This window comes from Pristiophorus japonicus, chromosome 13, assembly GCF_044704955.1.
Source record: "Pristiophorus japonicus isolate sPriJap1 chromosome 13, sPriJap1.hap1, whole genome shotgun sequence".
Classification (NCBI taxonomy): Eukaryota; Metazoa; Chordata; class Chondrichthyes; family Pristiophoridae; genus Pristiophorus; species Pristiophorus japonicus.
This window is the reverse complement of record NC_091989.1, coordinates 164,600,355-164,619,902: the sequence shown is the minus strand read 5'-3', so window position 1 is coordinate 164,619,902 and position 19,548 is coordinate 164,600,355. Positions and strand designations below refer to the sequence as shown.

General features: G+C 41.8%; 1 protein-coding gene across 1 annotated transcript in view; it reads right to left on the bottom strand.

Moving 5' to 3' along the window:
* Nucleotides 1-19,548, bottom strand: part of cdh13 (cadherin 13, H-cadherin (heart)) — a 1,269,498-nt gene that overhangs the window by 1,074,557 nt on the left and 175,393 nt on the right. The window contains exon 2 of the mRNA XM_070898241.1: nt 8,726-8,837. Within this exon, the coding sequence (XP_070754342.1) occupies nt 8,726-8,837 (112 nt within the window). The remainder of the gene's footprint in view (nt 1-8,725; nt 8,838-19,548) is intronic.

Genomic DNA, 19,548 nt, shown 5'->3' with positions numbered 1-19,548 from the left:
ATTTAAGCATTGAAAATTATTATAAATCCCCCGTTGTCTCAGATAACTGGTTCAGTGAGTTTGCCTTTTTAATTAATGAAGGAATAACAGAAAATCATAAACAATTCACATTCAACTATTAAGGCAAAGATCTGTTCATCTTGGATAAAGTTTCATAAGTTTTACTTATCTTAAAGAAATATCAATATTAGCTTTTGCTGGCTGGACTTTTGTAGTTTATTTTCTGAATCACTGCTCCACTTGTTTTAAGATTGTGAAGTAACCATGCTATTTTTTTATACAGCCTCATCCACAGATTAAATTTACTACAGGGCGCAGTGGTTTTTCCTCAATGAACAAGATGTTATGCTTGGAAATTTCAGGTTTATAGATTGAAGACTTTTGTCCTTTTTGTGCTACAAGGGATGAAATTGGATTTACTAATTTAAAAAGGGTTATTTCAAAAAAATTATGTACAAGTGAGAGCACAGAAAATAGGTGCAAGTTCTTTACAAGCAATTTTTCCCCCTAGTATTTGTTATTTCAAAGGAGTCTTGTTTTAGTTTGTCCTTTATTTTATGTTGTTTGTACAGTTTCTGCAAAGTGGCCTCCTCCATCTCTTAGAGTGGTGTAGGTGACTCTAAGAGGGAATATAGTTTGTCTGCTCTGTGATCCATGCAAAATTGATTCGGCAAGAAGATAAAAGGCAGTAGGCAAGATTGGCAAGTGTTGACCCCCTTTTCCCAGAAAGGGAAATGCAGAAAGACTATTTTTAACATGGGACAGGCAAGGAATTTGCCAGCATCGTCTACATCCTGTGGACAAATTAAAAACAGACTACAATCCACCACCAATTTCAGCAAAAGCAAGCATACGTTTATTTGCTTTCTTATTCCCTTTGTTGGTGTTTCCATATTTCTCGATTGGTATATAAGTGTTTATGATTGAATATTTTTCAGCAGATGAGAAGCTTAGAGATGTGCAACTTTTCTAGGTAATTACCTTTTATGCTCTCTGTTAATACTGCGATGTGTACGCGCACTAGGTCCGTGCAGCAGAGCAGGGCTCCAGTCGTCTTGGATAACCCTCGACACTGGACCAAGCCTGTGTGGTGGCTGGTGTGCAACGGCCACCCCACGTTAAAAAAAATCCACGCACAGGCATCTTCCACCCTTCAGGATGTAGTTCAGGACCTGGAATATCAGGTCCTTCATTGAAACACCTGTGAACGCATCCTTTTTTGTCATGGAAACAAGTCATCCTCGTTTCGAGGGACTGCCTATGATGATGATGATGATGATATGTGGTTCAAGTGAGTTATCTTCAAAAGTCATGTGCAATTATCAGGGACTGCCTATGATGATGATGACGATGATATCTGTTAAATGCTTAAAACACGTTTATGACAGATAAACTAATACATCTCACCTGGTGCAGTATTCGCTCATTGTAATGCTCTGTGGTACGTTCGCGCCAGGGCATCCCTGGAAATGGAGCCCGCGGTGTCCACCGGTACGCTCGAGGCCTTCTGCGAGAGATGAGCACCGGAGGGACTGGAGTACATCAGCAACCGAATTTTAATTTGATTTAAGTTTCCGTAAAAGTTTATTTTGAAATTTGTGGGTTCTAGTGTCCTTATGATTTAATGTTCTGCTAAAATAGTTGCAGTGCTCTGTGATACACCATGGGGAACGTTTACCCAAAAAGGTGAGTGCGTTTGGGAGCGGGCGGCTGGTTAAAAGGGATGAAACTGACAGCAGGTTGGGAAGCTGGCTCAAACCCGCCGACTTCCGTTTTTAATTGCACACTTTCGGCTGCATGCAAGAAGGCCCCATGGAGAGGCGGATTGGCAATTGAAAGGTAAGAGGCAATTAGGTGATGTCAAGAGGCAATTAGGGACTGTTTTAAGTACAGATGTCAGCTTTAACACGTTTTAAGGGCTTCCTGGAGCTCGCCAGTGAAAGCAACGCGAGATGACATAGGATCAATTCGCACTAAGTACTCAGACCTCAAACCTGCTTCCTTGCCTAAGTGAATGGCTTCTGGAGAGCGTGTGTTCACCACTCTGCAGCTGATTTCCACTAGTTTGGAGGTCATTTCTGCTACCTTAGATTTCACAGAGGATGTCATTTGTCACTAGGGTCATTTCAATGCTGTGGAAGAAGCTGACTGGAAAGATTCAAACATGAAGTTGTGGGGTGTTGCGGGAAGGACGGACACTGATTTGGGAGGATACAACACATTCGAGAACTTTGGAGAGGAAAGGGAGGTCAGATATGGAGCAGTAATTTGCAAGGATAGAGAGGTGGTGGATCAGATTTTTAAGGAGTGGGGATGATGACGGCTATTTTGTTAGGGAGGGGAACAGTGCCGAGAAGAGGGAACCATTTATGATGTCAGCCAGCGCGGGATCCAGGACGGGAAGTTGGGTGGGCAGCAGTTTAGTGGGGTCAATGGAGCAGGAGGTGGGTCTCATGAACAAGATGAGCTTGGAAAGGAGAAATAGGAGAGAAACTAGAGAAAGGTGCAGTTCAGGACAGGGGAAATGAATGCAGCAACAAGGGTCTCAATCTTTGTGACCAGAAAAGTCTATAAGCTCCTCACAATTGTTGTTGGAGGTGAGAACAGAGGGGGCAGGAATGGAGTTTAAGGAGACAGCTGATTTTGAAGAAAAGAAATCAAGAGTTATCTTTGCTTTCCAGGATGATCTTGAAGTAATGGGCACTTTTGGCAGAGGAGAGGGAGGCATTCACTCAACAGGAATATTTTTCGACTACCATGTCTAATGCTGCCTTGCTGATTACAATCATTTCTCATTGTTCTCATAAGTTGCCATAAACAGTGAATTTGAAGGTCCAGAAGTTCATAAATTCTAGATTTCTAATGCATATTGAGGGAATTCAGCAAAAGTACCTCACACTTCCATAACTGCTAGGCATCAGAAGAATAGTTCGAGCAAATGCTCTCCAACTCAAGTTCACTGACAGCCCATTCAGTTTAAAATGAGGTCTTCATTTCCATTCCCTACCCAATATATTAGATTTAAAATTGCAATTCACCAACATGGAGCCAGTGGTTGATATACTACATAATATACAGCCTTTTTCTCAATATTTGGAATGTTGATTCTCTATGTCATGAGTCTTGGGTAGGCAATGCTCCAGATTGGTCAGGATTGATAATTGTACATGACTTTGGAAGATAACTCACTAGAACCACATAGCATCATCATCATAGGCAGTCCCTCGAAACGAGGATGACCTGCTTCCACGCCAAAAGTTCACAGGTGTTTCAATGAAGGAACTAATATTCCAGGTCCTGAACTACATCCTGAAGGGTGGAAGATGCCTGTGCGTGGATTTTTTTTAACGTGTGGTGGCCATTGCACACTTGCCGCCACACGGGCTTGACAGAGCTAGGTCTTGGTCCAGTGGCAAGGGTTATTCAAGAAGACTGGAGACCTGCTGTGCTGCATGGACCTAGTGCACACACATATCACAGTATGGGCTGGCCCATGCATCATACAAAAGCATTCCTATGCTGAACACATACATTTTTCCTAGAACACACTAAGGCCAAAGCAATTACTTGCAGACTACCTAGAATAATTTTAAAGTGAAGCAGGAAGACAATCTTTGTCGATCTTTTTCTGATCTTTCTATGGGGAATTTTTGGCTTCAACACAGTGACGTGGCCCCTCCTGCACAGTGTACTATTTTTGCAATTGCCACATCGGCTATCTTATGGCCTCTGAGTGAGAAAATCCATTAGTACTGAATGAGTTTTGTGCTGTGCACTCATTAATTAATGACAGCAGGAATCATGGACTGGCGATGCCGTGTGTTTGATACTGATCTTTGACCTCTGATACTTGTATTCAAATCAAGCACGAACCCATGGGTCAAAAGTATGTTCTGTTACCCTTCAGGCTTCTACTGAAGAGTTTGGCTAATCTCAATCTGGCCCCTAATGAGAACCACATATAGCTCTAAAGTAAATGGTTGGTCATTCATCAACGATAGAGAGCAAGACTAGTGCAAAATAAAATGCTCAAGAAGAAATCACAATAGAAAATTAAGGTATCAGAGTTATCAGCTGGTTCTGACACTTTGATTCACGTGCTGTTGCAGGTTACTCTATCAGAATATGGGCTAGAGCACAGAATAACAAGTAAAGCATTATATGAAGGAAACAGTGCAGCATCTCTCTGTAGACCAAAATAAAACAACATACATGGGCGGTGATTTCCTCACCAATATATACAGCAGTGTGCTGGAGGCTGACACAGGCAGAAGAGAAGAGGACTGCATGGGGTAGAGTTTCCATTCAGTTGTGTTGGTTTTTCCAGCACAATTCGCCACAAATCGGCCAAACCAGCACAAAAGATCAAGGAATTTCAAGCGCAAGTTACGTTCAGTGCAAATCGAGTTTCAGTGATCTTTCGAGCTAGTTTAAAAAACATTGCACTGAAAGCTGGCCCCACCCACACAACTGGCCACGCCCGAGATCAAACTAGTCACCATGGCGCGTTTCCGCTAATTGCGCCCATTTGTAGGCCTATGAGGAGGCTCTTAACATTAAGATATCTTGTTTTAGACACAAGGACACGAATAGGGACCTTTTAAGTATTAAAACAAATATTTCATTGACTAAGAAACTGACTACTAATGAAATGAGCAAATAGTTCTGCATAGTTTTTTAAAGTCATTATCAGTTATTTAAAATCAGGTGGTGGGCGAGATACCATTATTAAAAATGCTTATTTTTTTGTGATAAACCCTTTTTCAGCTGTATTAAAACAGTGCACCACAATTTACCACTCTTAAATATATCAAGCAATACAAGAAGAAAAACAATTACATTCTAAAATGCTGCCCAATTGTGCTGGATCACGCCAGAATTTGTGTTTGTGATTATGCAAATGAGCTTGAGAGGAAACTTGAACCATAAAATCATTTCGGAAAACTAGTGTAATTTTGAGCGCAATTTGTACCCAGATTGCCGATTCAGTCCGAAGCAGAAAATGTACCACCCGTCTTTGGCCATCTATGTCAATGCTAGATATTTTGGATTAGGCAGCAAGACAGAATTACCAAGACAGAAATTAAATGCAGACAGAACTGGGTACAACCCAGTTCTTTGATTTCCACAATCAAAAAAAGATAGATTAGATTGGTTTGGCCATGTGGTTGGAACTGTGCATACCATAGGGTCATCTAAGGCTAGAAAACCAAACCATTCTAGGCTATACTAGAAATAGCTATATAATATGTTAATGTGGATTTTAAGCATTTTGAAGAACACCAAGGGGAAGAGAGCACTTCTTACAGGTCACAAGGAATAGATTACACCATGTGTGCAGAAGAAATTTCAGAAAAGGAGATGAAACCTAGTAAACATCAAATTGGAGATAAAAACAGAAACTGCTGGGAATTTTAGTAGGTCAGGCAGCATCTGTGAAGAGAAACAGTTAACTTTTCAGGTCTGTGACCCTTCGTCAGAACTGGAAAAGTTCAAGATGTAATAGATTCTTAGGAAGGACAGGGATACTGAAAGGGGGAGAGAAGGAAAGAACAAAAGGGAAGGTCTGTGATAGGGTGGAAGGCAGATGAGATTTAAGAAGCAAAGGGGATGATGGGCAAAAATTAGATGGTAATTGTTATATATGTAAACCTGTAAATACCTTGTATGACCACCAGAGGGCTCATTCTGGAGTCCCAAGGGATCCCAAAATCCCTTAGGAGCACCTGTACTTAAGGAGGCCTCACAGGCTGGAGAGGCACTCTGGAGACCTGTAATCAAAGACTAAGATCACACTTTACTTTGAGCACACAATATCTGGTCAGACTCTTTATTCATACTTAACAGTAATGGCGTAAGTTAGGAAACAAAAGCGGAGTCTAGATGGGGTGAGAATTCGGAATCATCACCACCTGCTATGGGAGATAGAACAAAAATAAAAAGAAGATGGGGGTTTGTAAAGTAAAGAGAATTAGCAATCTCGTTGTGGGAGGCCCCTTGGGGAAGAGTGACCATAATATGATGGAATTCTACATTAGGATGGAGAATGAAACAGTTAATTCAGAGACCATGGTCCAGAACTTAAAGAAGGTAACTTTGAAGGTATGAGGCGTGAATTGGCTAGGATAGATTGGCGAATGATGCTTGAGGGGTTGACAGTGGATGGGCAATGGCATACATTTAGAGACCGCATCGATGAACTACAACGATTGTACATCCCTGTCTGGCGTAAAAATAAAAAAAGGGAAGGTGGCTCAACCGTGGCTATCAAGGGAAATCAGGAATAGTATTAAAGCCAAGGAAGTGGCATACAAATTGGCCAGAAATAGCAGCGAACCCGGGGACTGGGAGAAATTTAGAACTCGGCAGAGGAGGACACAGGGTTTGATTAGGGCAGGGAAAATAGAGTACGAGAGGAAGCTTGCAGGGAACATTAAAATGGACTGCAAAAGCTTCTATAGATATGTAAAGAGAAAAAGGTTAGTAAAGACAAACGTAGGTCCCCTGCAGTCAGAATCAGGGGAAGTCATAACTGGGAACAAAGAAATGGCACACCAATTGAACAAGTACTTTGCTTCGGTATTCACTAAGGAGGACACAAACAACCTTCCGGATATAAAAGGGGTCAGAGGGTTGAGTAAGAAGGAGGAACTGAGGGAAATCCTTATTAGTCGGGAAATTGTGTTGGAGAAATTGATGGGATTGAAGGCAGATAAATCCCCAGGGCCTGATGGTCTGCATCCCAGAGTACTTAAGGAGGTGGCCTTGGAAATATCGGATGCATTGACAGTCATTTTCCAACATTGCATAGACTCTGGATCAATTCCTATGGAGTGGAGGGTAGCCAATGTAAACCCACTTTTAAAAAAAGGAGGGAGAGAGAAAACAGAGAATTATAGACCGGTCAGCCTGACCTCATAGTGGGTAAAATGATGGAATCAATTATTAAGGATGTCATAGCAGCGCATTTGGAAAGAGGTGACAGGATAGGTCCAAGTCAGCATGGATTTGTGAAAGGGAAATCATACTTGACAAATCTTCTGGAATTTTTTGAGGATGCTTCCAGTAGAGTGGACAAGGGAGAACCAGTTGATGTGGTGTATTTGGACTTTCAGAAGGCTTTCGACAAGGTCCCACACAAGAGATTAATGTGCAAAGTTAAAGCAGATGGGATTGGGGGTAGTGTGCTGACGTAGATTGAGAACTGGTTGGCAGACAGGAAGCAAAGAGTAGGAGTAAATGGGTACTTTTCAGAATGGCAGGCAGTGACTAGTGGAGTACTGCAAGGTTCTGTGCTGGGGCCCCAGCTGTTTACATTGTACATTAATGATTTGGACGAGGGCATTAAATGTAGTCTCTCCAAATTTGCGGATGACACTAAGTTGGGTGGCAGTGTGAGCTGCGAGGAGGATGCTATGAGGCTGCAGAGTGACTTGGATAGGTTAGGCGAGTGGGCAAATGCATGGCAGATGAAGTATAATGTGGATAAATGTGAGGTTATCCACTTTGGTGGTAAAAACAGAGAGACAGACTATTATCTGAATGGTGACAGATTAGGAAAAGGGGAGGTGCAACGAGACCTGGGTGTCATGGTACATCAGTCATTGAAGGTTGGCATGCAGGTACAGCAGGCGGTTAAGAAAGCAAATGGCATGTTGGCCTTCATAGTGAGGGGATTTGAGTACAGGGGCAGGGAGGTGTTACTACGGTTGTACAGGGCCTTGGTGAGGCCACACCTGGAGTATTGTGTACAGTTTTGGTCTCCTAACTTGAGGAAGGATGTTCTTGCTATTGAGGGCGTGCAGCGAAGGTTCACCAGACTGATTCCCGGGATGGCGGGACTGACATATCAAGAAAGACTGGATCAACTGGGTTTGTATTCACTGGAGTTCAGAAGAATGAGAGGGGATCTCATTTAAAATTCTGACAGGTTTAGACAGGGTAGATGCAGGAAGAATGGGGAAGTCCATTCTCAGGATAAGTCACAGTCTCAGGATAAGGGGTAAGCCATTTAGGATCGAGATGAGGAGAAACTTCTTCACCCAGAGAATGGCGAACCTGTGGAATTCTCTACCACAGAAAGATGTTGAGGCCAATTCACTAAATATATTCAAGAAGGAGTTAGATGTAGTCCTTACTACTAGGGGGATCAAGGGGTATGGCGAGAAAGCAGGAATGGGGTACTGAAGTTGCATGTTCAGCCATGAACTCATTGAATGGCGGTGCAGGCTCGAAGGGCCGAATGGCCTACTCCTGCACCTATTTTCTAAGTTTCTATGTTTCTATGAAAGAGGGGAAAATATGGTCAGAGGTTATGGTCTGAAATTGTTGGTCATCAATGTTGGAGTCCGGAAGGCTGTCAAGTGCCTAAACGAAAGATGAGGTTCTTAGCCTCGAGCTTGCATTGAGCTTCGTCGGAACAGTGTAGGAGGCTGAGGCTGGAAAGGTCAGAGTGGGAGTGGAGCGGAGAATTAAAGTGACAAGCGACGGAAGCTCGGAGTCACGCTTACGGACTGATCGAAGGGTCACAGACCCGAAACATTAACTCTGTTTCTCTCCACAGATGCTGCCTGACCTGCCAAAATTTCCAGCATTTTCTCTTTTTATTTTAGATTCCAGTAGTATTTTGCTTTTGTATCAAAGGTGAGATATCCATCCTTGTTATTATTGTCTCTGGCTACATCCCGTTATGTCACCTGATGAGTTAAAAAGGGAATGCTCTTACCTTTCAGAATGAACTGGTCCTTTTTATAATCTGAGGACTGTCGAACTCTATAGTTCTTCTCCTGGAATCCAGATGCGCAGTCTAAATTAACCGCATATGTTTGTAGCAGCGCCTAGGAACAGAGGAATGTGAAAAAAATGACTGCTACAATCATCTGTATTGTCCACAAAGTTAGCCATATATTTCAGCCGATGTTTCATTTCAAACAAGTTGAGTCCAAATGATCAAAAATCCTCGAGTGTTGAATTCCACTTATGTTCAAATAGCCTCTTTGATAATAAAGTTAAAAAAAATGTTTATTAATCTAAATATGGTTTAAAATAATTGTATCATTTATAAAGATGTTATTTTCCAGAGGTCACAGATCCCATGAACTAATAACTTATCCATGACTTTGCTTTCCCTCAGAATATTAATCAACAGTGTTAAAAGTGGCAAACATTTCAATAACTATATTACTCAGATTTCGAACTAGGATATCCTGTATTAAACCCCAGTCTAAACATTATACCCTGGCCTCTTTTGGCAAGCAAGTTTGCCAGGCTCAGTCAGGTCATCTGGAGTCAGGAGCAGAGCATCAGCTGCACCAAGCAAAGGATGGTATTGATGGTATCCATAGAACTCTTGTGGGTTGAATGCCACCCTTTTCACCATCTGTTTGACAAAGGGGGCATACTTAAAACGGGGGGGGGGGAGAAATAGAAATGGGGCAATGTCATAAAAATAAACAGAAGTCTCGAGTATGTAAAAGGAAAAGTCACTGCTGAGTTGAACAGCAATGAAAGGCTTCATTATTTACTGCGAGGAAAGCCATTTTCTTGCAAAATTGCTTCAAATTACTTGCAAGAAAATCGAAAAGGACACCAGAACAAGATGAGATTTGTGAAGTAAGTCATGCAGTCTTAATTTCAGTGTGATAACCCAACAAATACATTGTAACTCATGGCAGGAGCAAAGCTGTTTGGTTGTGAATAGACTATGAATTCAGATAATTTGTCATGGCTGGATATGATTTCAGTTTTATGAATCTTTTCAAAGTGACATCCTTAACCACCAGCATCTTAAGTTTATATCTCACACACAAACACATATATATATGCATATAAATATATATATATATCCCTCTCTTTCTATTCTATATATTTGTTAAACAGATATGTATATATATATATGTGTGTGTGTATATATATATATATATATATATATATATATATATATATTTAGATATATATGTTAAAAAAGAGAAGAGAGGGGTTTCGATTAGCATGTAATTAAAAAACACAAATGTTGAAAATCTGAACTAATAATAGAAAAGTGTGAACAGGATCTGTAGGAAACATAGAAACATAGAAATCTACAGCGCAGAAGGAGGTCATTTCAGCCATTTGTGCCCACGCTGGCAGACAGAGTTACATGGCCCTCGGTCAGCAACCCTGAAGGTTACATATAAACTTATGAACAATGAACAATGGCAGAAAGGTGAAGAGCATCCAGCCCAACCAGTCCGCCCCACACAACTGCAACACCCCTTGCACCGCAACATTCTACACTCCACCCCAACCGGAGCCATGCGATTTCCTGGGAGAGGCAAAAAAATATAAAAACCCAGGCCAAATGGGAAACAAAATCTGGGAAAATTCCTCTCCGACCCATCCAGGTGATCGAAGCTACTTCAGGATAACATCCTGGCCGTATTCGATTCCCTGCAGTACTTACCATCGTATCTGCACCAGCCAACAAGAAGTTATCCAGTCCAATCCCACTTACCAGCTCTAGGTCCATAACCCTGCAGGTTACGGCACTTCAAGTGCCCATTCAAGCACCTTTTAAATGTGGTGAGGGTTTCTGCATCCACCACACTTCCAGGCAGTGAGTTCCAGACCCCCACAACCCTCTGCTTGAAGCAGCTCCCCCTCAAATCCCTGCTGAACCTTCTACCAACCACCTTAAAATTATGCCCCCTCGTAATTGACTCCTCCACCAAGGGAAATAGGCCCTTACTAACCAACTATATCCAGGCCCCTCAAAATGAGGTCTCCCCTCAGCCTCCTCTGTTCCAATGAGAACAAACCCAGCCTCTCCAATCTGTCCTCATAGCTAAGATTCTCCATTCGAGGGAACATCCTCGTAAATCTCCACTGTACCCTCTAGTGCAATCACGTCCTTCCTGTAATGCGGTGACCAGAAGTGCACACAGTAATCCAGCTGTGGCCAAACCAGTGTTTTATGCAGTTCAAGCATAACCCACCTGCTCTTATATTCTATGCCATGGCTAATAAAGACAAGCATTCCGTGTGCTTTCTTAACTACCTTATCCAACTGGCTTTCTACTTTCAGGGATCTATGGACATGCACTCCCAGGTCCCTTTGTTCCTCTACATGTCGCAATGTCCTACCATTTAATGTGTATTCCCTTGCCTTGTTAGCCCTCCCCAAATGCATTGCCTCACACTTCTCTGGATGAAATTCCATTTGCCACTGTTCTGCCCACCTGACCAGTTGATTGATATCTTCACAGCTTTCTTCTTCATTATCAACCACACAGCCTATTTTTGTATCATCTGCAAACTTCTTAATCATACCCCCTATATTCAAGTCTAGATCGTTGATGTATACCACAAAAAGCAAGGGACCCAGTAATGAGCCCTGCAGAACCCCACTGGAAACATCCTTCCAGTCACAAAAACACCATAAACCATTACCCTTTGCTTCCTACCTCTGAGCCAATTTTGGATCTAATTTGCCACTTTACCCTGGATCCCATGGGCATTTACTTTCGTGACCAGTCTGTCATGTGTCTCTATTAGGCCCTACCCTTTCTTCAGTTATCCGCTTGCTCTTAATATATTTATAGAACATCTTTGGGTTTTCCTTAATTTTACTTGCTAAGAATTGTTCATGCTCTCTCTTAGCATTCCTAATATCCTTTTTAATTTTACCTCTGAACATTCTATATTCCTCCAAAGATTCTACAGTATTTAGCCGTCGGTATATGACATAAGCTTCCGTTTTTTTCTTTATCCTCCCCTGTAAGTCCCTAGACATCCATGGGGCTCTAGAATTGTTATTTCCACCCTTTTTCTTTAAGGGCACATGTTTGGCCTGAGCCCTCCGGATCTCCTCCTGGAATACCTCCCACAGTTCTGACACTGATTTACCCACAAGTAGCTGTTTCTAGTCCACTGTGGCCAAATCACTTCTCAACTTAGCAAAGTTAGCTTTTCCCCAATTTGGGACTTTTATTCCTAGTCTATCCTTGTCTTTATCCATAACTACCTTGAATCTGACTGAATTATGGTCACTGGCACCCAAGTGCTCTCCTACTAATACCCCTTCCACCTGCCCAGCTTCATTCCCCAAAACTAAATACAAAACCGCCCTATCTTGTGTTGGCTTGTTACATACTGACTAAAAAAGTTCTCTTGAATGCATTTTAAGAATTCCGCACCCTCTATACCCTTCACACTATATTTGTCCCAATCAATATTAGGATACTTAAAATCTCCTACTATTACGGCCCTATGGTTTTTGGACTTCACAGAAATGTGCCGACATATTTGCTCTTCTATCTCTCTCCCATTATTGGGGGTCTATAATACAGACCCAGCAGTGTGACCGCCCCTTTTTTATTTTTCAATTCGACCCATATGGCCTCATTTGATGATCCCTCTAACATATCATCCCTCCTCACAGCTGTGATAGTTTTTTTAATCAATAACGCATCCGCCGTGCCCCCACCCCCCCACCGCCTTTTTAGCCCCCTCTCTGTCTTGTCTAACAATCCTGTAACCAAGAATATTGAACTGCCAAACTTGCCCCTCTTTCAGCCATGTCTCTAAGGGCTATAATGTCATACTCCCAAGTGTCTATCTGTGCTCTTAGCTCATCCGCCTTCTTCGCTATACTCCTTGCATTAAAGTATACACCATTTAGCACAGGAAGACCTCCTTGATTACGACTTACTAACCCTTGTTTCCTTTGTCTTACAGATTCACTTTCTACATTCTTGCTATCCAATCGCAGCTTTCAGGAGAAAGAGAGGTTAACATCTGAATTGCAACTTTTCATCCAAATATGAAATATAGATACACAATCGGAACTACTGAATTACAGAGACCAAACCCTCGAGTGGCCTCTGCACCTAAGTGGGTTTGTTTATCCAGAAGCCACTGCCCCACAGACATACTCAGTTTGCACAGTACAGATGATTACAAAAATGCACACATTTTACTACAGAGTTTCAATTATGAGGGCTCCTCCAATGACTTCATGAGCTTAGCCAGTGAGCCACTGAGACGGACATTGTAGAAGAGTCCCACATTCCACCCCATCTATGCCGAGTTTGTTGATCTCACCCAAGGATAGTGATAGATGCAATGCAATAGGCCTTTCCGCTCCTTAAACAGGGGAGGGGGGAAAAAAGTCACCCAAGGATTCATCAATCCCGATTGCTATCCAACAACCATCCATTGGAAGTGTGAATGTCTAATGGGAACAGCTATGATGGCCTGTGATACAATAGCCTGCCAACACCCACCTCAAGGTTCACACATAAATAATGACCATTTTGATGAAGTACAAGAGTGCAATTGGTGCCAGTTGGATTTTACCCAAATAAGCAGCTGATGAATTCAGGAGAGAAACAGAGGGGTGGAAATTAGTAAGAAAAAGTTTTCAAATATTTTAATCATGTGTTTGCCAAATTTAGCAGATTTGGTTGCACAAATTTAGTGATCAGAACAGAATGTAGTGCCAAGTGATATCACACCAGTTGAATTTAAATTCTCTATCAAAACAAGTTTAAGAGTTTACAATAAATACTAATATAGGACAAACATTGGGAACAGATGGTCTTAGGAAGAAGAATTTCTTCCAGTATAGAAACATCGAAACATAGAAAATAGGTGCAGGAGTGGGCCATTCAGCCCTTCTAGCCTGCACCACCATTCAATGAGTTCATGGTTGAACATGCAACTTCAGTACCCCATTCCTGCTTTCTCGCCATACCCCTTGATCCCCCTAGTAGTAAGGACTTCATCTAACTCCTTTTTGAATATATTTAGTGAATTGGCCTCAACTACTTTCTGTGGTAGAGAATTCCACAGGTTCACCACTCTCTGGGTGAAGAAGTTTCTCATCTCGGTCCTAAATAGCTTACCCCTTATCCTTAGACTGTGCCCCTGGTTCTGGACTTCCCCAACATTGAGAACCTTCTTCCTGCATCTAACCTGTCTGAACCCATCAGAATTTTAAACGTTTCTATGAGGTCCCCTCTCATTCTTCTGAACTCCAGTGAATACAAACCCAGTTGATCCAGTCTTTCTTGATAGGTCAGTCCCGCCATCCCGGGAATCAGTCTGGTGAACCTTCGCTGCACTCCCTCAATAGCAAGAATGTCCTTCCTCAAGTTAGGAGACCAAAACTGTACACAATACTCCAGGTGTGGCCTCACCAAGGCCCTGTACAACTGTAGCAACACCTCCCTGCCCCTGTACTCAAATCCCCTCGCTATGAAGGCCAACATGCCATTTGCTTTCTTAACCGCCTGCTGTACCTGCATGCCAACCTTCAATGACTGATGTACCATGACACCCAGGTCTCGTTGCACCTCCCCTTTTCCTAATCTGTCACCATTCAGATAATAGTCTGTCTCTCTGTTTTTACCACCAAAGTGGATAACCTCACATTTATCCACATTATACTTCATCTGCCATGCATTTGCCCACTCACCTAACCTATCCAAGTCACTCTGCAGCCTCATAGCATCCTCCTCGCAGCTCACACTGCCACCCAACTTAGTGTCATCCGCAAATTTGGAGAGACTACATTTAATCCCCTCGTCTAAATCATTAATGTACAGTGTAAACAGCTGGGGCCCCAGCACAGAACCTTGCGGTACCCCACTAGTCACTGCCTGCCATTCTGAAAAGTACCCACTTACTCCTACTCTTTGCTTCCTGTCTGACAACCAGTTCTCAATCCATGTCAGCACACTACCCCAATCCCATGTGCTTTAACTTTGCACATTAATCTCTTGTGTGGGACCTTGTCGAAAGCCTTCTGAAAGTCCAAATACACCACATCAGCTGGTTCTCCCTTGTCCATTCTACTGGAAACATCTTCAAAAAATTCCAGAAGATTTGTCAAGCATGATTTCCCTTTCACAAATCCATGCTGACTTGGACCTATCATGTCACCTCTTTCCAAATTTGCTGCTATGACATCCTTAATAATTGATTCCATCATTTTACCCACTATGAGGTCAGGCTGACCGGTCTATAATTCCCTGTTTTCTCTCTCCCTCCTTTTTTAAAAAGTGGGATTACATTGGCTACCCTCCACTCGATAGGAACTGATCCAGAGTCAATGGAATGTTGGAAAATGACTGTCAATGCATCCGCTATTTCCAAGGCCACCTCCTTAAGTACTCTGGGATGCAGTCCATCAGGCCCTGGGGATTTATCGGCCTTCAATCCCATCAATTTCCCCAACACAATTTCCCGACTAATAAGGATTTCCCTCAGTTCCTCCTCTTTACTAGACCCTCTGACCCCTTTTATATCCGGAAGGTTGTTTGTGTCCTCCTTAATGAATACCGAACCAAAGTACTTGTTCAATTGGTCTGCCATTTCTTTGTTACCCGTTATGACTTCCCCTGAAATATAAACCACCAGAATACACCTACCACATGTCTATTTATAATGTGAGGTCTGTGATTACAAATCCCAAAGCGTATAATCTAAAAAAGCTGATACAATATAAGTATTCACCTCTATCCAATTTTGTTGGTCACTTTGTTTCAAAAAAAGTTTGGCATTGTGCTAGAAGAGTCGAAACGTGACCCAATTTTTAAAAAATAGAAGTAGTGTCTGTTATGTTTTCGGTACGAGCTCACAAACACACAGGCTTAAAGATGGCTGATAACATCAGGAAGCCAATCAGGTGACTCATTCTTTATTGTTGTAAGCAGCAATGGCTGAAAAGCCACAGTAGTCCACTGGGTGGAGCTATATATATTACACTTCTCCCTCCTTAATGAAGAAGTAATTAAAACAAACAAACAATCATACATAACTTGCATGGTTATACATAACAAAAGATATGGACTTATTTTGCCATAGTTACAAATCAAGCTTGACCACTTGTTTTCTGTTTCGAAGAGGATACCTTCGCTCTCGAACAGAACCTTCCAAACATGGTGTCAAACTTAGACTCATTCTAGGCTGATCCTGAGGAAAGTTTTCCTCCAAGGATGCCCTTGATTTATTTGAACTTTCTACAATGCCAGACTGTTTGTCTGCCTGACTCGAACTCAGACTTAAATTCTGACTTTCTCTTGGAATTGTTTCCAGTACATTTGATGTAGGATATTCTACTGGTACTTTACTTGTATCAAAACTTTCTGATGAATCAAAAATAATTGAATTACAATCGTGAACTCCTTCCACATCTATATGATCAATGTGAACAAACCTAACTTGTCCATGATCAAACACCTTGACCCAATATGTGCGAGGACCACATATCTTCACCACTCTTCCTGGTAACCAAATTAACCATTTATGGTGATGGTTCTTCACTCTTACCTTCTGATTAATTTCTCTCTTTTACTCTACCTCTATCATGATTCTCTTTCTGTCTTAATTGTGTCTTTTCTACGGACTGTGCCAAATTTGGTTTTAACGAGAATCTGGTTCGTGGCTGTCGTTTGAGAAACAACTCTGCTGGTGTTCTACCAGTAGTTGTATGAGGAGTATTATGATACGTAATTAGAAAAGTAGCCAATTTGTGGTCCAATGACAACTGTTATTTCTTTGGATTTGGATGCAACATCTGTTTGATGAGGGCACATTTTACAATTTATACTGTGTGCTCTGCTGCATCATTTGAAGCAGGGTGGTACGGTGGAACTTTGGTATGTTTCACATCATTTTTGCTCGCGAACTGTGCAAATTCTTCTGAACAAAATTGTGGTCCATTATCAGGAACAATTCCTTCTGGGAGACCAAATGAAGAAAATAATCTTTGCAAAATGTCTAATGTTTTACTTGTTGTTAGTTTCCGCATTGGAAACACCTTGACCCATTTTGAATGGGTATCAATCACAATGAACAATTGTTGTCCTTCTAGCTCAGCAAAATTGATATGTAACCTTTGCCACACCCTGTGAGGCCATTTCAATCGCACTGATGGTGGTTTCTTGCTTACCGATTGATATATCGTACACTGACTGACGATGTACTCTATATATCTTTATCTAGAACTGGCCACCATAAGTAACTGCGTGCAAAACTCATGGTCAAGCACACTCCCAGGTGCTGGTCATGAAGATCTCCTAATAATTTGGACCCGAATTTATTTGGTATAACCACTCTTGCACCCCACGATACAATCTTTATCGACTAATAATTCATTCCTATGAATGAAGAATGGATGAATATCTTTGTCTGTTATCTGGTTTGGCCAGCCATTTGCGATGTAATCATACATCTTTGACCTAACTGGGTCACGTTTAGTTGCTCTACCAATCTCTTCAGCTGTGACTGACAGTTCATCAATGTATGAAAAATAAAACACTTCTTCACTATCGGGTGTAACTTTTGATGGGAAGACAATCCAGACATAGCAGCAGCATTATTGTGATCAGTTGATCGTCTGAATTCAATATCTTATGTACATGCTGACAAAATCAAAACCCATCTCTGCATTCGGGCTGCAGCTAATGTTGGAACTGGGGACTTTGGATGGAGGATTGCTGTCAGGGGCTTATGGTCCGTGACGATGGTAAACTTATGACCATACAAGTATTTGTGGAATTTCTTGACCCCAAAAATGAATGCCAAAACTTCCCTTTCGATTTGCGCATAATTACGTTCACTGGCACTGAGAGTGGGTGAAGCAAAAGCAATTGGTCTCTCCTCCCCACTATGTAGTATATGAGAGATCACTGCCCCAACTCCATATGGAGAGGAGTCACATGCTAGTTTGATCTCCTTCGATACGTCATAGTGAACTAACATGGTGCTCTCTATCAATTTGCTTTTACAGTCCTTGAATGATGTGTCACATTCTTCTGACCACTTCCAATGGACTTGTTTTTTCAATAGTTCATTCAGTGGATGTAACACTGTAGCCAAATTTGCTAGGAACTTCCCATAATACTTCAAAAGACCCAAAAATGATCGTAGTTCAGTGACATTCTTGGTAGTGGGTGCATTTCTGATTGCATCCAGCTTTCCCTTGGTTGGATGTAAACCATTTTTGTCTACTATGTACCCTAAGCACTCCACTGAGTTTTGAAATAACTCACACTTGCAAACAGTCACTCATAGAAACATAGAAAATAGGTGCAGGAGTAGACCATTTGGCCCTTTGAGTCTGCACCACCATTCGATAAGATCATGGCTGATCATTCCCTCAGTACCCCTTTCCTGCGTTCTCTCCATACCCCTTGATCCCCTTAGCCATAAGGGCCATATCTAACTCTTTCTTGCATATATCCAATTAACTGGCATCAACAACTCTCTGCGGCAGGGAATTCCACAAGTTATCAACTCTCTGAATGAATAAGTTTCTCCTCATCTCAGTCCAAAAGTGTGGGACATGTGAGGAGAGGGAGAATGCAATCTGTGAGCGAAGAGGTAGAATGGGACATTTTGAGAGTAGAGGTAGAATGGGACGTGCAAGGTGACAGGTCGAATGGGACGTGTAAGTAGAGGGAGAATGCAACCAGTGAGAGGAGAGCGAGCATGTGAGAAGAGAGTTAGATTGGAACGTGTGAGAGTAGAAGTACAATGTGACCTGTGAGAGCAGAGATGGATAGTCCATCTTGACATCATCACTGTAAAACGGAGAAAGACAGATGGGAGAAATCTCCAGCATGATGTAACTGTAGGTCATGTTCAATAAATATCAACCTCACTTTTTTTCTCTGTTTCCCATGGCAGTTGGTGATGATTCTGCCATTCACGTCCTATCTAGACTCATCTTTTGTTTCTTAACTTGTGCCATTACCATCTCATTTTTGTCCATCCTCCCTTTTGTCCCTTAAATCTCTCCTGCCTTCCACCCTATCCCTTCCCTTTTGTTCTTTCCTCCCCTCCCCTTTTCACTGCCCCTGCACTTCCTGAAGAATGTTACCTCTCAAACTTTTCCAGTTCTGATGAAGGGTCACAGACCTGAAACATTAACTCTGTTTCTCTCCACGGATGCTGAGATTTCCAGCATTTTCTGTTTTTATTTCAGATTCCAGCATCCGCAGTATTTTGCTTTTGTATCAACCTTATTTTCTTGCATTGTTATATATTTGCTTTCAGCGGTTGTTGTAATTGACTTTGCAAAATGTAAAGTGCCCATGGACAAAAAGTCACGCTCAGGAGGAGTTTGTAGCCCGTCTAGTACAAATAAAAATTAGAGGGAACATTGACTGGTGTCCCTGGACCATGCAGTTATCAGCATGTCCTGTTGTCTGGAACAGATCATTCTAAAGATCTTCAAACTACCATGTTGACTGCTGCAATTTGATTTCATCTTTTAATTGAAATGTAAAGATTAAACATCAATTGAAGCTCCAGATGTGATCGGCAACAAAATGATGTTATCGTATCATTAATCCATGTGTTAAAATCTCTCTATTAACCAGCACCTTGTAATATAACATATATCAAATGCGCAGTGTAAAATTGCAGGTCTGTTGTAGTGCAAGTACAGATGTGCATTTATTGATCGGTTTTACTAAGAAAGGTTGCAGCTCCTGTTTTAGAATTCAGGGGACTGTATCGTGTGTTCATCAATATTCAAGGAAACAAAATAGTTTCAAAATC